This window comes from Mixophyes fleayi, chromosome 5 (assembly GCF_038048845.1).
Source record: "Mixophyes fleayi isolate aMixFle1 chromosome 5, aMixFle1.hap1, whole genome shotgun sequence".
NCBI classification, from domain to species: Eukaryota; Metazoa; Chordata; class Amphibia; order Anura; family Limnodynastidae; genus Mixophyes; species Mixophyes fleayi.
The window spans coordinates 204,574,937-204,592,258 of NC_134406.1; the positions used below are offsets into that span (position 1 = coordinate 204,574,937).

At 37.3% G+C, this 17,322-nt stretch overlaps 1 protein-coding gene across 5 annotated transcripts in view; it reads right to left on the reverse strand.

The window, feature by feature from the left end:
- Positions 1 to 1,363: 1,363 nt before the first annotated feature.
- Positions 1,364 to 17,322, reverse strand: part of MTCL1 (microtubule crosslinking factor 1) — a 161,396-nt gene continuing 145,437 nt past the window's right edge. For 4 of the 5 annotated variants that reach the window (XM_075213306.1, XM_075213309.1, XM_075213305.1 and 1 more), the window contains 5 exons: positions 16,813 to 17,064; positions 14,459 to 14,755; positions 13,329 to 13,357; positions 11,567 to 13,091; positions 1,364 to 2,443 (listed from right to left, as the gene is read on the reverse strand). In XM_075213306.1, coding sequence (XP_075069407.1) covers positions 2,276 to 2,443; positions 11,567 to 13,091; positions 13,329 to 13,357; positions 14,459 to 14,755; positions 16,813 to 17,064 — 2,271 coding nt within the window. In that variant the 3' untranslated portion in view covers positions 1,364 to 2,275. Of the gene's footprint in view, positions 2,444 to 8,614; positions 8,673 to 11,566; positions 13,092 to 13,328; positions 13,358 to 14,458; positions 14,756 to 16,812; positions 17,065 to 17,322 lie in introns of all 5 variants that reach the window. The other variant, XM_075213308.1, reaches the window with a different exon arrangement.

Below are 17,322 nucleotides of genomic sequence, written 5' to 3' on the forward strand. Positions count from 1 at the left end.
GTTATCTAGGCACGTGCCAGTCATAACTTCACAAAGTCTTCATCATCCTTGCAAATAGAAGACCTTCTACAGACTAAGATGAGGCAGGGGTGTTTTAGGGGGTAGAAATTATATATTGCCATGGATTTAATTTATCAGAACTTAGAGTTGGAAATTATTAAGGGAATACATCTAGAAGAGCAGCCTGAAGATCCTGAAGCTCTACTGGTGCAAACACATCGTGATGAACATCAGATTACTTAGAAAGCCTTTCCAAGGGAGTGGGTGCACAACCAAACAGAACACAGACTAACAAAGAGCAATTCATTGACAGATGTCACTATTTATGAGCTAATGAGAAGGTTTTTAACCAGGGTAATCCCAGAATGACATGGGGAAAGTGAAAGGTGTTTAGGTTAAGTTTACATTCAGGTATAACTTATACCTGGATGTGGTGATCAAGCCTTGGAACACAAATCTCCTATATCCAGTAAACAAAAAAACAGACAACATTCAGGTAAGATCAGTGGTAATCCGCGCGGTCAGAACGGACGGAAGAAGAACAGAATTTATAAACCACAAACCAAACAGGCAGAAATGCCCACCCAGGTAACACTGGACATGTAATTAGTCACAATAGTCCAGTGGAGTTTAAATTGAGAAAAGGCGCATCTACACAATCATACACACACTATGCATCTGCTGTAAGAGCTTTATGTCACAGTTGATGCATGCAAGCAGTTATCCATGCAGCAACATATACCACCTCAACAAAATGCTGCAATACCAAGTCAACGGTCTGGCAGTCGCAATGTGTTACTAGCATTATTTAAGCAATACTGTAAAGTGTTAATTTGAAACAAACTCTCATTCATTACAATGTCATGGAATATCACTACTACTTTTGAATTAACCTTGGCAGTTAGATGTGCAATACCTCGGAACATAAGCCATATGGGATAGCTCAGTGATTAGCACGGCTGCCTCACAGCAGTGGGGACGTGGTTTGATTCCGAATATGGCCCTCCAGGTGCTCCTAACACAGTCCAAAAACATACTGCTAATTTAATTAGCTGCAAGCAAAAATATGTGCTTTTTTGGTAGGGAATTTAGACTGTAAGCTCCAACAGGGCAGAGACTCATGTGTATGATTACATATACTCTGTATTATATAGTGCCACTATATAAACAATAATTGTCAAAAGACAGATATAGAAAGACAAACTACAAAATGTAGATACATTTTACAACAATAATAATAATAAATAAATATAATAATCCTGTGTAAGATCTATGGATATGTTTTTGATTGCCTATGATACTAGATTTATGGGAGATAAATATTGTGTGTACGATCTAGGATTTAACAAAACAAACATACATATGTCTTTAAATGTTAAATATTTTATTTTCATGTCAGCACAGCCTGGCACATACCTGTGAACACAATCCATTACATTTCATTAGGCTTTAGGCTTTTCAATGAAACTTCACAGAGATTCGTACATACACAGCTGGTGGACAGTAATTTAAAAATTAATTTCCTGTGTCATCAGTGCAAGATAAACTAAACAATAAAATTACAGTACATAAAGTCACAACAATATTACAGTAAAACTCGGATTCATTCTTGTGGAGGATGGTACCTTACAATACAGTGTAGAAATTATGTACATGCACTAAAGTGCCCGTATCGTCTAGTGATACATCGTTATTTGCATACAGTCACCTTAATAAGACAGTTTTATTGACAGCATTTTCTCAAGTTAATAAAATACATTTCAATTCAGCTAACTGAATGGCCTTTTTCTTTCACTACAGCTTCAGATAATATGAAGCACTTTAATCATCCTATGCATGTTGTAGCACTGATTGTACAAATAATACCAAAAAGACTAAACAGATGGGTAAAAAAAACAAGAAGAAAAAGAAATGAAAAAAAAAAAAAAAGAAACAAAGGTATATAAAAAAATTGGAAGGACAGTCAGCACTGAGAGTAAGAGCATTCATTTTCTTACATCATGGTTTTGCTGTTACAGGTTTTCTCAGGAAATAAGTAAAGATGATGGAAACGTAGACATGATCATCTCATACAGGCACATTAGTTGTCCCATAATAGAAACACAACCACATGTTTAACTGATCAAACATTCAGCAATTGCACATATCATTCCTTAGGTGGTAGAGGACTCCTGATCACTACTGGCAGAGACTGAGCGCTATGAATCTGGAATTACACACACTAGTTTGTATGATTGGTAATTCATGCAAGATGTCAGTCTTCCCTTCCCTCTGCTCATGATTCCTTGTATTCTTGCTCCTCATTCAGATCACCACTAGAGGGAGCCTGGGAGGCAGTTGGGGAATGTGAAGCCCATCTGGAAGGCAGGCGTCGATTCGCTGGTCTCTCTGGTCTGGAGAAGCTAGACTCTAAGGACGGAGCTAACGTGGAACAAGGCAGTTCCTTTGCAACAAAAGAGAGAAAAGATGAAGTTATGATTTAAAAATGATAAATCTCTGGTTCTACTAGTTATTATACTGAGGTCATTAAAAGGACACAGATGAACAACAGATGTGAAAAAATTCAGTTAAAACTATTCAGTAGAGTTCCACTGTGTCTGTCTCTGTTCTCATAATTAACTTGTCACCTCCTAAAACCTAGGCCCCACCCATGTTAATCTCTTTTAATTTAATGTATATATTAAGGGCCCTCAGATTCAGAGGTGTAAAGAAGGTTTGTGGGGGACTCGAGGGAGCTTTACTGTGCGGCCAGAAATGATCCCTGCTGGCTCAGCCCAGACAGGGTTGGCCCACCACTTTCTGCTTCTTGGTGATTGCTGCTCCCCCAGAAGGTCACCTATGAATGCGATGCGTTCCATCATGCCCTTCTCATCTCCCACCCTCTGCCTCTCTTCTAAGCTGGGGGTGATTTAAATGTTATGTGGGAACTGATGTGGGAGTAATAATGTTATGTGGGTTATTCATTTTCTGTAGGTCATGGTGGGGGTATTAATGCTATGTGTGAGGGCTACTGTTATTTGGGGGATGGTGTGGGTGGGTTATTAATGTTATATGGGGCTAATAGTGGATATTATTGTTATGTGGTAGCTCTTTCCTAAATGTAGGGACTATTAATGTAATGTGGGGTTAGTGTGGTTATTAAAATATTCTACAGCCTAATGGGCGTCTGTTGCCCAGAAACTCCCCTACACCCTGGTTTCACTCCGTATTAACCTCATGTATGAGGCTAATCTGGTTGCTGCACAATATCCACCAATCTGCCACCTGATTAGCTGTTCATTAGGAGTTCCTGCTGCAATGCCTGTGCTGCAATGCCTGTCCTTCACTAGACATGCTTCTAGGGCTGTAAGTACACTTTTAGTATTGCAGATAGGAGATGGATGTTGCTTTAGTTTTTTATTCATGCCCTATGAATGACTCTAAACCATTCTGTCTTCTTGTAAGTGGATGAACACTCACTGGGCATAACGTCATTTTTTTCAGACATGCCATTTGGGCTCTCAGATTACCATATAGGTAAATTTATTGTGAATTGTTACAATGTATATTAATACATTGGTTTGTTAGTTTGTTAATTTACACTGTAGTGAACACTGATATACATATATTAACAACATGCTTTTCTTGTATTTGCAATATGGATTATTATTGGCAGTTTTATATTCATACACCTTGTTTATACCTGAGTAACATTATCACTTTTGATTATATTAACTTTAGAATATTTAACTTTTGACATGGAATATCCCTGTGAGATAAATAATATTCTGAAAACAGGGTCCATAACTGTATAGTGAACTACACATCCCATAATCCTTTGCTATGCATGACTAACCGACCTTACTGAGGTATGTATGATCTAAAATAATAATCATAATAATAATAAAAAAATAACTTTACGCAATTTGACAATACACAACCTGCCTACCTTTCTTCCAATAAAACATTAATATGGTAAAAAAAATATGACTATACTTTATTATATTTGTTCATTTGATATGTGTTAGATACTAATAAACAAATATTTATTTACATTTTTTTCAACGTAAAATAATGCTACTTGTAGCTTTGATAAGGGCCATACATCATAAAATGGAAATACATTGATATATAACTAGAACTATTCAATTAAGACATACAAGGAAAATTATGTATCAAGCTGACAATACATTTTCATACATTGTAGAGTTTGATTCATTCCACAGTTACAATAATTTGTGTCAGAATGACAGAAGGAGACAGTTTTAGACTAATACAAGAAGAAGCATAAAAGACAGAGCTTGATGGATAACCTCCATGAATGACAAAGTTCAAGCACAAAACAGTTACAAGTGACAACTGACAGCAAAGAGAAGACGATGAAAACACATATATGTATACACATTATGCAACAAGTACTGTAGAGAGTGAAGACAAACATTGTTATGATGTTAGTTTTGGAGAATGCAAAGACAGGAAGAAGAGAGGAGTCCAGAACGAGTTGATTGGCTGAAAGATGTTATTAAAAAAAAAAATCAACAGAAACCTTATTGAAAATGAGAGAACAAGTTACATGATGCTAGTGTGATCCGAAACAGACAAGTGATTAGGTAATTGCATCATCAGACATTTTAGATAAATTGCTTGTAAAATATATATGTGACAGCAGCACATTACATATCATATATATGTGTAATTTATACCACACTTGTCATTAGCGTTCAATATAAAGTGACAAATCTGAGTAAATACATAATTTACGTAATTTGTGCTGCCACAGGCACATGGTACAAGCAAAAATTAAACCAAAATTAAAAAAGGTTATAATGATATCATAGTAATGTAACCATAAACTTGTGCCATTTGCCCCTTTAACCCCAAATGTGCACATTTTGCAGCGGTTATATGCTGTATATTACTAATATGTGCTCAGAGTCTGGGATTAAACTAAAAAAAAAAAATATGATTAATGTTAGACAGTCCTGCTATATATAATGCTGTAACCCCACAATCGCTGTTTTGTGTTCTTAATTCTTAAGTGCCTGATAGAACTTAATTATATTATCTCTGATGTAAACAACTATAAATAAATACTAATAATTAATAATAATATATATATATATATATATATATATATATATATATAAAAATAATATTGGCATAAAAATGTTATATTTCCGTAACATAGGATTATGCTATGATCTGCGAGTGTCACTGTTGATATCTCTGTACATGCTGAAGTTTAGTCTATGACACATTAAAGTATACCAACAATAAAGATAAATAATAAATACTTAATTCCTAATTTTATGCAAGATTCACTATCTTGTATGTAATTAAGAATACAGCATATATTATTTATCTTTATTTGTTTGTATATTTTGGTGTGTTATAGACTAAACTTCCTCATGCACTGTGATATCAACAGTGACACTTGCAGATCATAGCATAATCCTATGCTACTGAAATATAACATTTGTATGTCAAATTTTATACAAAATCCTATACTATAAATATATATTTTTTTGCAATTGTTTACTTTAAATCAGTAATAGATACATTTGAGAGACTATAATTGAGTTCTGCCAGGCACTTAATTTATGAGGTATGGGCTTAAATTGGATCTCATTTGACAATGTATCATTGGAAAAAAAAAATACACAAAAGTCTATTTAGGGAGGTATTGAACTAAGGGGTAAATGTATCAAGCTGGGAGTTTCTGTCGAGTTTGAAAAGTGGAGATGTTGCCAATAGCAACCAATCAGATTCTAATTATCTTAGATTTAGTACGTTCTACAAAATGATAGCGAGTATCTGATTATTTGCCATTGGCAACACCTCCATTGGTTGCCATTGGCAACATCTCCACTTTTCAAACTCGCCGGTAACTCACAGCTTGATAAATTTAACCCTAAATCTCATTTAAATGAAAATGGCATCAAATCAATTAAAAAAATAGAAAAATATAATTGAATATTGTTTTCTACTTCAGGAGATTATAATGGTTAAGGCAGAATAATCTTGAAGAATTGTTCCGCTCTAAGTCATATTTAGCGTGCCCATTCTACCGCTGACTAGTACTACAGCCGAGTTCTCTCTCCACTCTGGTTGTTAAGTAAAAATGTCCTCACCAATATGCTAAGTGGACCCATTTCCAGGCTAGGAATCCACATGCAATTCCAGCACTAAAATCACATGTAACAAGTCTCATAACAAAACCACCTACACTCCTTTATTGGCCCTCTGTTATCTGCACTTATGTTCCTATCATACAACATGCGCAACATGCAAATGGATGTGATTTATTGCATGTATCAGATGTGATATAACCAGAAACTGCAGCTTTGTCAGTCTGCCCCACAAAAGCCTGATACACAGTTACAAGTGTAGCTATTCCAAAAAGGTTGCAAGTCATGACACTTATCCGATACAATATGTTTCACAACAAAATTGCAAGTGTAGCTTAGCCCTTTTCTTGTTGGGACACAGAGGGAATGTGCTACACAGGAGGAGGAACTACAATTAACCTGTTATGGAAATTGTTTGTACTCTACATTCTATAACTGTATACTGCTTATCTCTTCAAATAGTCTGTGTTGGTAATAGATAATTTTATCCTAAATACTTCAAAAAGGTACACACAAATGTGCGGGACATATTGGGGGGAATTCAATTGGCAGCATTACTGTAAAAAGTAACACGGCCTTAAATACCGTTATTACGGTAGTTCCAAGACTGGCCAGGGAGCTGCGAGAAGAAAGTTGGGTTAAGTTTACCGTAATAACGGTAATAGGATCAGCATGCCAACACTCTGGGGGGAATTCAATTACCCCCAATGAATGATAAAAAGGTGCCTGAATTCTAGATACAAGCATCATAAAAATCCATATTTTTTTTTGCAACATTTTATGAAATACTGATGTTGTTCCAGCAAAAATATTTTGAAGAACATTTTCTGATTCCTCCACTTTCATAAAATATTGCCCTAATTATTCTATCTGTGCTATAGTGGAAATAGCCACACCCCCTAGTACCAATGATGTAGCCTCAACTAAACAGTTCTGTAAACTGGAGCATAGGAAATGATACTGTAACACATAGAGCCTGATGTAGGGTTGGATGAAATTTACATATAAATCGTAAGCGCGCAGTAGCCAAAAGCATTTTTTTCCGCTTACGAGTTGGACTTGCTTACGACTCTACACCAGGCCCATAGTATTCAATCCTATTCTGACATTTTCCTAGTGATGTTGAAAAAGTGGCTGTTTGCTATGAGTTAAACCACCTCTTTCCTGTCTGACAGTTTCTATAAAGGTCTCTAAAGGTGTAACATCAGGGCATAATCTGAGCGGATCAGATGCATGACTGAATTTCTCGAGGATGCTGGGAAGTGTGAGATTTCACATAACTGCATCTAGTTGATGTACCCCACCTTATTCTATGTAAATCTTTCTCTACTTTATCTCCCACAAAAAAAAATGATTAAGGGTGGTGTAAAATGGGCACTTCTTATTGGTAGCTCTTTTCTAGCTAGAAAAGCGCTAATGTTCATGCCGAACCATCACCCCCCTGATCTCAGACTGAAGTAGAGTTGGCATGCTCCTCCCATTACACAGTAGTGATTAATCTTGTTGCATCAAATATCTTCAGATCCCATGTGACAGGGGAAAAGTGTTCCCCCTTCACTTCCACTTGTCACCATTTCTCTATCTGGAAAAGCGCAAGCATTCAAAGCGCTTGCGTGAGAACACCCTAATGCTCTTATTCTGCTGATTTCGCTGAACAGTGCAGTGAGATATTTTAAATATTCATTAACATAGATATCACTTGTCACAAAAATGTGATAAGTGTAATCATTCTTGTGCATCAATGCTTTACAATTAATCTTTGATTACTCCAAATAACACAGTCAGAAAGACACAGAATTAATTAGACATAAATAATGAAATTATTATTGTGATATATGGCTTATGGATGTAACGGAGATGCTACATCCATAATTACTGAAGCCAAGGAAATGGAAGGGAATGGAAAGAGAGAAGAAAACTGTGGACATGAAACAAAAAATAACAATAAGCAAAACAAACAAAACAAAGCAATAATAAAAGAAAAGAAAAACAAACAAACAAGCCGAAACTGTATGTCAGCCAATCAGAATGCTGAAAGCAATAAGCTCATGGGTTGTAAGAAATTTATTTGACAAACATTCATTGCACAAATTTTGATCAAAGTTCTACCAGTGCCATCACTATTCTTGTAGACATAAGTGTTTTTTGCTGTAAATACTGTACAAGGACAGTTTACACTCTGTTACTGTTACTGTCTGTATGAAGCTACAATATCCATACTTTTCAGGCTGACCTGTATTTATTCTAGTAATGGCCATGAAAGCTTTAACTCCCTTCTTCCTTCTAAGCCGTACCTATAAATAACAGTTGGGCAGTTTGCATCTATATTTAAAGTACTGACTTATAAAGGAATCACTGTGTGTACACAGAGAAAGCCAAACCCAGTCAGGGATTATTTTGTGAAACAGCTATATATCAGTGTCCACATGCCTCTATCTTTCAAAACAGTAATCAAATGTTCTGTAAGTAAGACAAAAAGCGGAAACAAGGTATAAATGAAAACTTACAGCTGTGTAGCAGGCATAGTTAGAGTCCCCAGGGGGCAGTTAGTAAGACAGTTTGGTTCTAGACAGAATAGACAGAAAGAAAGCAAATAGATTGAAAAGTAAATTAAAGCAAATAATTAGCATTAGTTGTTTTTCCAACAGATGGAAATTTCCACGTTTCTAGAATGTCTGTTTGTAAGCAAGAGTTACCAGGAATAGAAATATCAATTAAAGTGTTAGTACATGAAAAAGTCTGTTCTTCAAATATACCACACATAGGAAGTCAATCATACTGTAAGTGATACCTGTTGACAACTTAGTTGTATGTTTTACACAGAAGCCTTTCAGAGAGATTAACTAAATAAAACCATATCCATAAAAACACTAGCAACCCTGTTCTTACGGACACAGCACTTGTACCTAGGGTATTGTCTTTAAGAGCCCACCTTGTTTAAAATGCACGATGAGTTGAGAAATGAGTAGGAATTGAAAATATACTTGTAAGATACTGTGAAGACAGCCTGTCCTTTTTTGTATAATGCATTTACTGATGATTATATACATTTTTCTGTGCTTTCAGCTGCACACATGTGATCACACGCATGTTAGGACAGTCTTGTACCATAATCTACAAAAGTGTAAGGGTCATATATGGCAATGGGCTGCTCTTGACATCATTTGTTTCTCTGCATACTGGATCTCTACTGCCTACTGCGTGGTTGAAAAGTGTTTTTAGAAGTATTTATCTATTCTGATAATTATTCTTGTCATTGTTATTATTGTTGCTTTGTTTCCTTATTGTATTTATATTCGGCTGATGCAAAGTTGGACACAAAATTGGTGTAAAGAACATGGAAAACACGCGTCTTTCTGCTCATATGCAGAGATGTACGCATCTCAACATGCGCCTGCCTCTGCATCAGCAGCAAATGCACCTGGATTATGATAAATCATCATCATCAGTGAGCATACCTCCCAACCGTCCACGTGGGACAGTCCAGATTTGAGGGCTCTTTCCGCCAACCCAATCAGGAGAGCTTTGTTCTGATCGGTGAGAAGGATGCGGGAGATCTTGTCCATTGCAGCTCTGCATGGCAGAGTAGCGGAGAGCAGGTGCCAATGAAGGGGCTTGGAGGGGAGAACATACACCAACGGGTACGGCCATACCCACATCATGCGTAGCTACACCTCCAGCATCAGCCCCATTATGCTTCTGTGCACTACTGATTGTGATTTTTTTCTTGTGGTTATCTACTTCACCTATGGTACAGAAGCACTTTATGCTATGAAAAGTGTTTTTTTTCTCGTGAATAAAGGCTTATTCCTATATACAACTACTGACTTAAATGTGATTGTAAGATTTCTCATAAAGAATGGCTATGACAACAGTGTGACCTTTACATTTTTAATATATGTTAAGTTCTACCCAGTTTTTCTGCCCTAAAGTACACCGCATACACACAGTGGAGACATCCATTGTGTGGACTCAACCAATACATATGAGAACACATCCTATCAGAACGGAGCTGTGACCCAGCAATTACCAGATTCTGTCACTTCTTTAGTAAAGCTTAAAAAATGAGAGCAAACATATGACTGGTTGCTGCGGGTGACAATCTCCCACATAGAGCCTGTATGCAAGTAATGGGTGACAATCTCCCACATAGAGTCTGTATGCAAGAAATGGGTGACAATCTCCCACATAGAGCCTGTATGCAAGTAATGGGTGCACTCTAACACAATGGCTTGTCTACTAGATTTTAGAGTACACACTAATATATACATTTTCCTTAGAGCATCTACATCAGCATAAAAGGCCCGTACTGAGGACTGATAAATGGAAAACTGTTGATTATTATAAAATATTAGTCAATTTGAAACATGCCATGTTATAATAATCTGGTTTATCTTTTGTTTTGTGCTGTTGTTAGTTTGTGTTTGGTTTTAATATGTCCGCCATACATACAAAATGCAACAATTAGATGTAAATGTGACATTTTCACTATACAAAATAACATCATACAAATATAATATAATAATAATAATAATAATAATAATATTATTCACTTTACAAGAGAAAATAACTCACCCTGCAAATTAGGATATATTTTGACTGACACAATGAGTGCTGATTTCTTGTTTAATAAACTGCTAGACATAATCTGTACCTCTTCACTAAAAGAAGACAAAGGGGAATGCCTGCAATGCTTACACATTCAGCCAAGCGAGATATGAGCAATATGAGCAGAAATCAAGTGCAAACTATTTTTTCAATAGCGTTATTTGCAAGAACTGTTTAGTGCAGCAGTGATTATTGTAAATGCTACAGAAGAGATTTGCTTGCTGCTTGCTAGTCAAAATTGTTTTTAGTTACATTAAACAAAGATTGTTTGTCTAATGTATGAAACCCATTCCAAGAAATCAAGCAGGCACTCATAGCTGAGTCAAAATGAACATTCTGTAACAGTCCACACTTTATGCTCTGAATATGCAATAATATACAGTGGGGGTGTGGAACCTACAGGTGCTGTCCTTTTATCCTGAATGGCCATTGCAAACCTGTATGAAAGAGAAGGTCATTGGGCAGAAAGAGCAAAAAAAATAATTAACTCAAAATTACTGTAGTAAAAATCATATTATTGTTTTACTGATTTCAAAATACACAATGCAGACATTTGTAACTACACAGGTAAACTGTGCAGAAAAGTTGCTGTAACCAACCATATTATGTCAGTTTTCAAATAGTTTGCAAAACGAACGCAAACATTTCATTGATTGAGTTACTAATTGATTGATTTAGGTTACAGCCCTTTTTGTGTACAATTACCAGTGCCCCAGGTTTTCATAAATGGCCTCTAGTATGTAATGGGTAAATAACATTTATAATAATTAAATCATCTTCAGCTCATTGAAAAATGGTTTAATAAAAGCTTGACCTAGTACAAAAGATACAATGTATGTGAAAGCTCTTACCTCAATAGATCCTTGTTCAATTTTTAACAGTTCTGCAGCAGTGTGTTCTCTATAACCTCTAGTTGGACTGTTTGGTGTTTGTCTTTGATCTTCTAAGATTTTCATGTTAAGAATTCTGGCAGCATTTTCTGTCAGTGAATAATTTGGTGGGGTAGAGAGGTCTTGTCTGCTTGAGCTAACATCAGCATACTGATCCCTCTGAAGATCTATAGTTATGCGAATAGGACTTGGTGATCTTCCCCTATCGTCCATGTAGAGTTCAGGCATTGTCCCAAATTCTGGTCTGGCTTCTGCTGATCGAGATCTGCTACTTGGCCTTGACATTTTTTGCGAATGGTCACAATTTACCGGGCTATGGTCAATAATATTAAATAGACTTGAAAGTCCATCATTGATTGTGGTATGGACAGGGCTCTCTCTGGTTGTTGTTGATCGGGCCCATGCAGACTCATTAAATCCTTTCTGTAGAGTACCTGAAGTGACACGATTAGCTGACTGATCTGCTTTGGGAAGAATTTTCTTCTGCAGTTTTGGAGAACCATATTTAGGAGAACAGCAACTACGCTCAAACTTTGCCTGTACCTTCTCAATAGCTGGAGCTACCTGCCTGTTCCGCAGACTGCGTGAAGGTGATGATATAGGCGTAGGACCTCCCTTGGGAGTCAGACACTTGTGTGGACTGCTGGTGATGCTTCGCAAAGCTTCAGTTTGCAAGCCAACGCTGATGGTTTGAGTGGTTTGTGTTCCTGTACTCTTTAAACCATTTGTTTGACAAGCAATATCTCTGAACTGAGAGTCTACTGAATTTGTTCGAATTGCATTCCTAACAGAGTTAGCAACTTCTTTCATGTCATCACTCATGTTTCTTGACAACGCTATATTGTGCAGAGAAGAAGCAAAGCTGACAGTAGTGCAAACAGGTCGGTCCATTGGGTGTAGACCACTTTCTAGAAAGTCTTTGTGGTGTTTATTGAGATCACATGGCCATCTCCTAAACACTTCTGTGGCACCACTTTTTGCTTCAGAAATATTCCCTTTGGCTTTGGTCGCAGAAAAAAGTAAATCTGGGTCTACGTGATTCTCCTCGTTGCTATTAATGGCCGACTTATCAAACCTATGAACCACAGGTGGACTTTTGAAGATCGTAACCCCCATTCTATCTGCTACATTGTGGCTTTGGGGGGACTGCATTGGGCAGTGTTCCGGGCTGGTCACTGTGTTTGTCGTCATAGTAACACTAGTGGTAAGGAACCATGAATTTGATTGGAATGTTTCAGAAGATGGTTCAGATTCTAGTTTCCCATTTCCCACACTTTCCCCACTTATCCTCACAATACTATCACCCTGACCCACATTACTGTAATCCCAATTCTTGTTAAATTCCTCAATGTACTTTAGGTCATCAGGAGACAAGGGGGGAGTTAATTCATCCTTGTCGCCAGAAAGATCTAGATTCTTGTCAGGAAGAAAAGGAGAGCTTTCCATTAATCGATGAAATTCAGACATGGATGAAACAGACATGACCCTATAAAACAAAGGGCATATAGACATTTAGTAATGTGCTCCACTCCTGAAATAGTCAAGCTCTACAGAACAGGCAAAAATGTGTGACTAATTTAAATGCATGCACAGCTAAAAATCAGACTCCATTGCTAAACCCACAAAACAGGCGGGTGCAGGTAGTGTAATGTCATATAAACCTTTTTTTTTAAAAAAAAAATCATATTAGTTTATTGTGGGAAATTATAGTGAAGATACTTACCTCTGCAAACCTCCTTTTTGTATATCTTCCTGCAATAATAAGCAAGATGGTTATAGGCTTGTTTAGCATGGATAAAAACAATGTTATGTCAAATATTTATTTATATCAATACAGCAGAGTACATTGTTGTACACGGTTCACCGGAAATCATGTTGTATAACTTTATTAAGATGTTCTAATTAGTCATTTGCAGTGATCCTCGGAATTAGGTCTGTTCTGCTTTCGCAGACTGTTTTACAATGCATTGTGGGAAAACCTGCTGAAGATTAAATTAAGGCCCGGATTTACCTTTAGGCATGTATGCTAACCATACACAGCATGTTCATCAAACTTTTCTCTTTTATCATTAAAGACAAAGTAGCTGAGGGATAAGTTTATATGAGGGATATTTGAAACAAACTCTCTTCTATGACAGGACTTTTATTTACTATAACATGCTTTTAATGAAACCGTTGTAGCATGTGGGTGACGTGGTGCTTACGGTCCAATGTTTGTATGCCAACAATGTCTGTGAGGTAAATCTAGGCCTGGCAGGCACAATAGATGGTTCTGGTCTTGCAAAAAACACATGGAAATGGATAGCATATTTATGGGGATTTATTAAAGTAATATATACCTTGTACTCAGTTGATTCTGATCTAGACATTATGGGAGAGCATATAACGGATATAGAGCATAGTGAAAGCAAGGGAGGTGGACATCTGACATGCCATCCATGTATAGAAATGTTTGCGAGTAACACTATATTTCAGGCCATAGGTCGATGGGACAAATGATTTTAGAATGATTGCATAGTTCCATGTCCTGACATACTGAAATCGTAGATAAAACAAATTAAGAAATCTGCAATATAACGGTACTATCTACAGTAGTTTATTTTAAAACACAAAGTTTGAGCTTTCAGTAAGAACAAAATGAAAGAAAGTATAAAGTACACAGCTTCATGGGATGTCAAGAGAAGTGTACATACAGGAAGGCTTCACAGTTAAAGGTTTGTTTCAAACATAAATAACAGGAGATGTGTCACGGCAGCACCCTTAAGTAATTGCTTATGCTATATGCAATCCTTTTGCTGTATCATGAGCCTCAGAATTTTACATACTAGAGCAGCAAGATAAAAGACGCATTACCTCAGTGGAGAACTTATCCCGCTCCAGTTTGCAGGGCTGGGGTAAATCAGCCTCATTGGCAGAATCCAGAGAAAGTGCGTCAAGAAAGAGGTTCTCAGAGCCAGAACAACGGTCAGCCCCCTTCAGTTTAGGCAGTAACTGGTCCTCAAAATGCATTTCATCTGAGTCAGAAAATGACCTGGCCCCGTGTGGTTGAGACACATGCATGGCAGCTTTGGGTGAGTACTGTGCGGCACTGCCATCCCCTTGGTCAGCTAGGAAGATTTCTGTTCTTCTGGGTGTTGATTCTCTTTGGAGCTAGAATAGCAAGAAACATATCAATAAAAGATCATGGAGGAATCCATTGTTCTGTGAAATACCCTATAGTATTACATTTACAGATTAATAAATAAAGTATCAAAAATAGTGCCGGAAATGCTGCAAATGAAAGATGTATGTCATTTCAAAATAGCTCATCCAAGTTCCTTGCAAACAAACACTAATGTTGTTTTTCCATCATTGATTTGTACTTTAATCAGAGTTCCAAACTCACATTTGAAAACCATAGACTAAGCTGATTGGCAACTCAAACAAAAACTTTACCTAACTATAACATTCTTGCAATTATTACATTATATAGTATTAAAGAAACCCAAAAAACAGGGCCAGGCTATAATAAAAAGCTTTGCAATTATAATTTTCCTCAATTTATTTCTTCAGGTTGCTATTAATGATTTATGATTCTGCACAGTTTCCTCGTTGTCATTTGACTACCATGGCAACCACAGCCATATGACACATGATATAGTGAGCAGAGAGGCTTTGAAATGCCCCTTCTGAGCTCTGTCTGCACTGTGCACTGAAAAATCCTTATCCTCATTCTCTTACTCCACTGCTATGACATGACATGTTGAGATTGTGAGTCTGTTTGTGTGTAACTGTCAGCCATATTAGTCTCCCAAGGTACACGCTATTTAAAGAAAAAATACCTTCTATGTTAGAATTGCTGCTTTAACAGTATCTACATAATAAAGATTGAGTTTCCCACCTTTTTCAACTCAATACAATCACTCGAAATCACCTATAGAAAAAAACAACAAAACATGGGGCTCACTGTCCCAACTCCTAATCTGTTAAGCAGCCATTTTCTTTCAAAAGAGACTTGTTCTGGAGCTCTTTCCATTCATTTCAAAGGCCCATTTATTTAAATGTTGTTTCCAAAGTGTGCGCTACATGCAGAAACCCTAATAAATGAATGTGCCCATTGAAATGAGGAAATCTCTGTTCATTTCACAGTGCTGGTGCAGTTTAAAATAAATAAATGGGCAGCAGTCCCACTCCCAATTCTTCAAATCCCACCCAAGCGCTAGTGTCAGAAGCGTCAGGAGTGCATGACACTGAGAGGTATCGCTCCTCCCACCATCTGCCTGGTTAGGAATGCTGACAGGCGGGAGTAGTTTGAGTTAGCGATCTTATGATCGCTTATCGGCCATCTGAGAGTGGAGGCTTAGCTCCTATGGATCACACTGATTGGCTGTTTGCACTTTATTTAGTGCAAGTAGCTGTTTTCCTCACTGCCTGTGATTGGTGCAATGTACCGTGTTGGAGTGCTCACATTTGTTCTGTCTTCCCAGGCTCATTGATATCTGATGGGACCATGAACAGTCCTTGAATAGCCGTCTATACAAACCTGATTGGATGGAGACTAATTATTAGCCTGCTATTTGCCCCCTGCCCTGATATTGGCCAGGACATTTTGTAGCTTGCTTATCATTGCTCGTGTGAGTACCTGTATTATTTTTATATTTGCACAGTCCTATGTGTTACTTCCTACTCTTGGTCAATTGTCAGTTATGTTATTGTTGTAGTGTACCAAAAGTTTAAAACTAAGTAAAAGCAGATACAATATTGAAACAAGCAGTGGTTTTTTATTTACTCCTATAGCACAAAATGGATTTTCTAGGTGCAAATTTTGCACCCAGTTGCAGGACCTGCTCCTAATTGTAAACCAGAAAACAATGTTCCTGTTAATGTTAGGCTGAAGGAAAGATTTCATTTTAAATGTAGGTTTTTATTACTTCAACCTGTCACCTGTGTTCAGCAGATCATTTCAGAACCAGGGACAAGAAAATGTCAAAGTTAAAGGTCAAGTCACTCTTTGTGGAACACCCTTTCTAGAGAAGCTTTTCTCATTGTCAGCAGAAGAAAGGGTTGTGGGGTCGGACGTATGTAGAGGATTGCATATGATCTCCATCTTTTCTGAAGAGAGATCCTTCAACTTGTGCACATAAAGAAGCATTGCAGTTCGTAAAACGAGCTTAAAGTTCAAACGTTTTCAATGATTATTAAAAGTGTGACTATTAAATCTAGTGTACCTGCTCTATTTTTCTCAGGAAATTCTTTCTTTGCTTTTCCCATTCACATCTTTCTCTGTCAAGACGATCCAGAAGCTCTGCTCTCTCTCGACTCCAATTCTTGGCATTCAGCTGTAGCTGTCTGCGCAGATCCATCACCAGATTGTGGCTCTCAGCAAGCAGTCTCTTGTACTCCTCCCGCTCGCGATCAAAGCATGCCTTCATCTCCACGGGGTTCATGTCTCCAGGCACCCTTGGCCGTCTCACTTCATACTGCATAAGTTGGATTACAAGGGTGCAAATTCACTAAAAAGTGGAAAGCCCAAAAGAAAAAACTTCCCCAATACCAAAATACCCTCAACTCATGTATTGTGAACCAAACTAATTGAAAGTCCAACTGAACACCACAAAAAAATTTTTTTGGCACTATTCATGTGCAGAGAATGGATATTATGTAACTTTCACTTGTGGACCCTTATGCCTGGAGAGTGAGACTGGAGATGGGTAAGTACAAGTACGGGACAATACGTG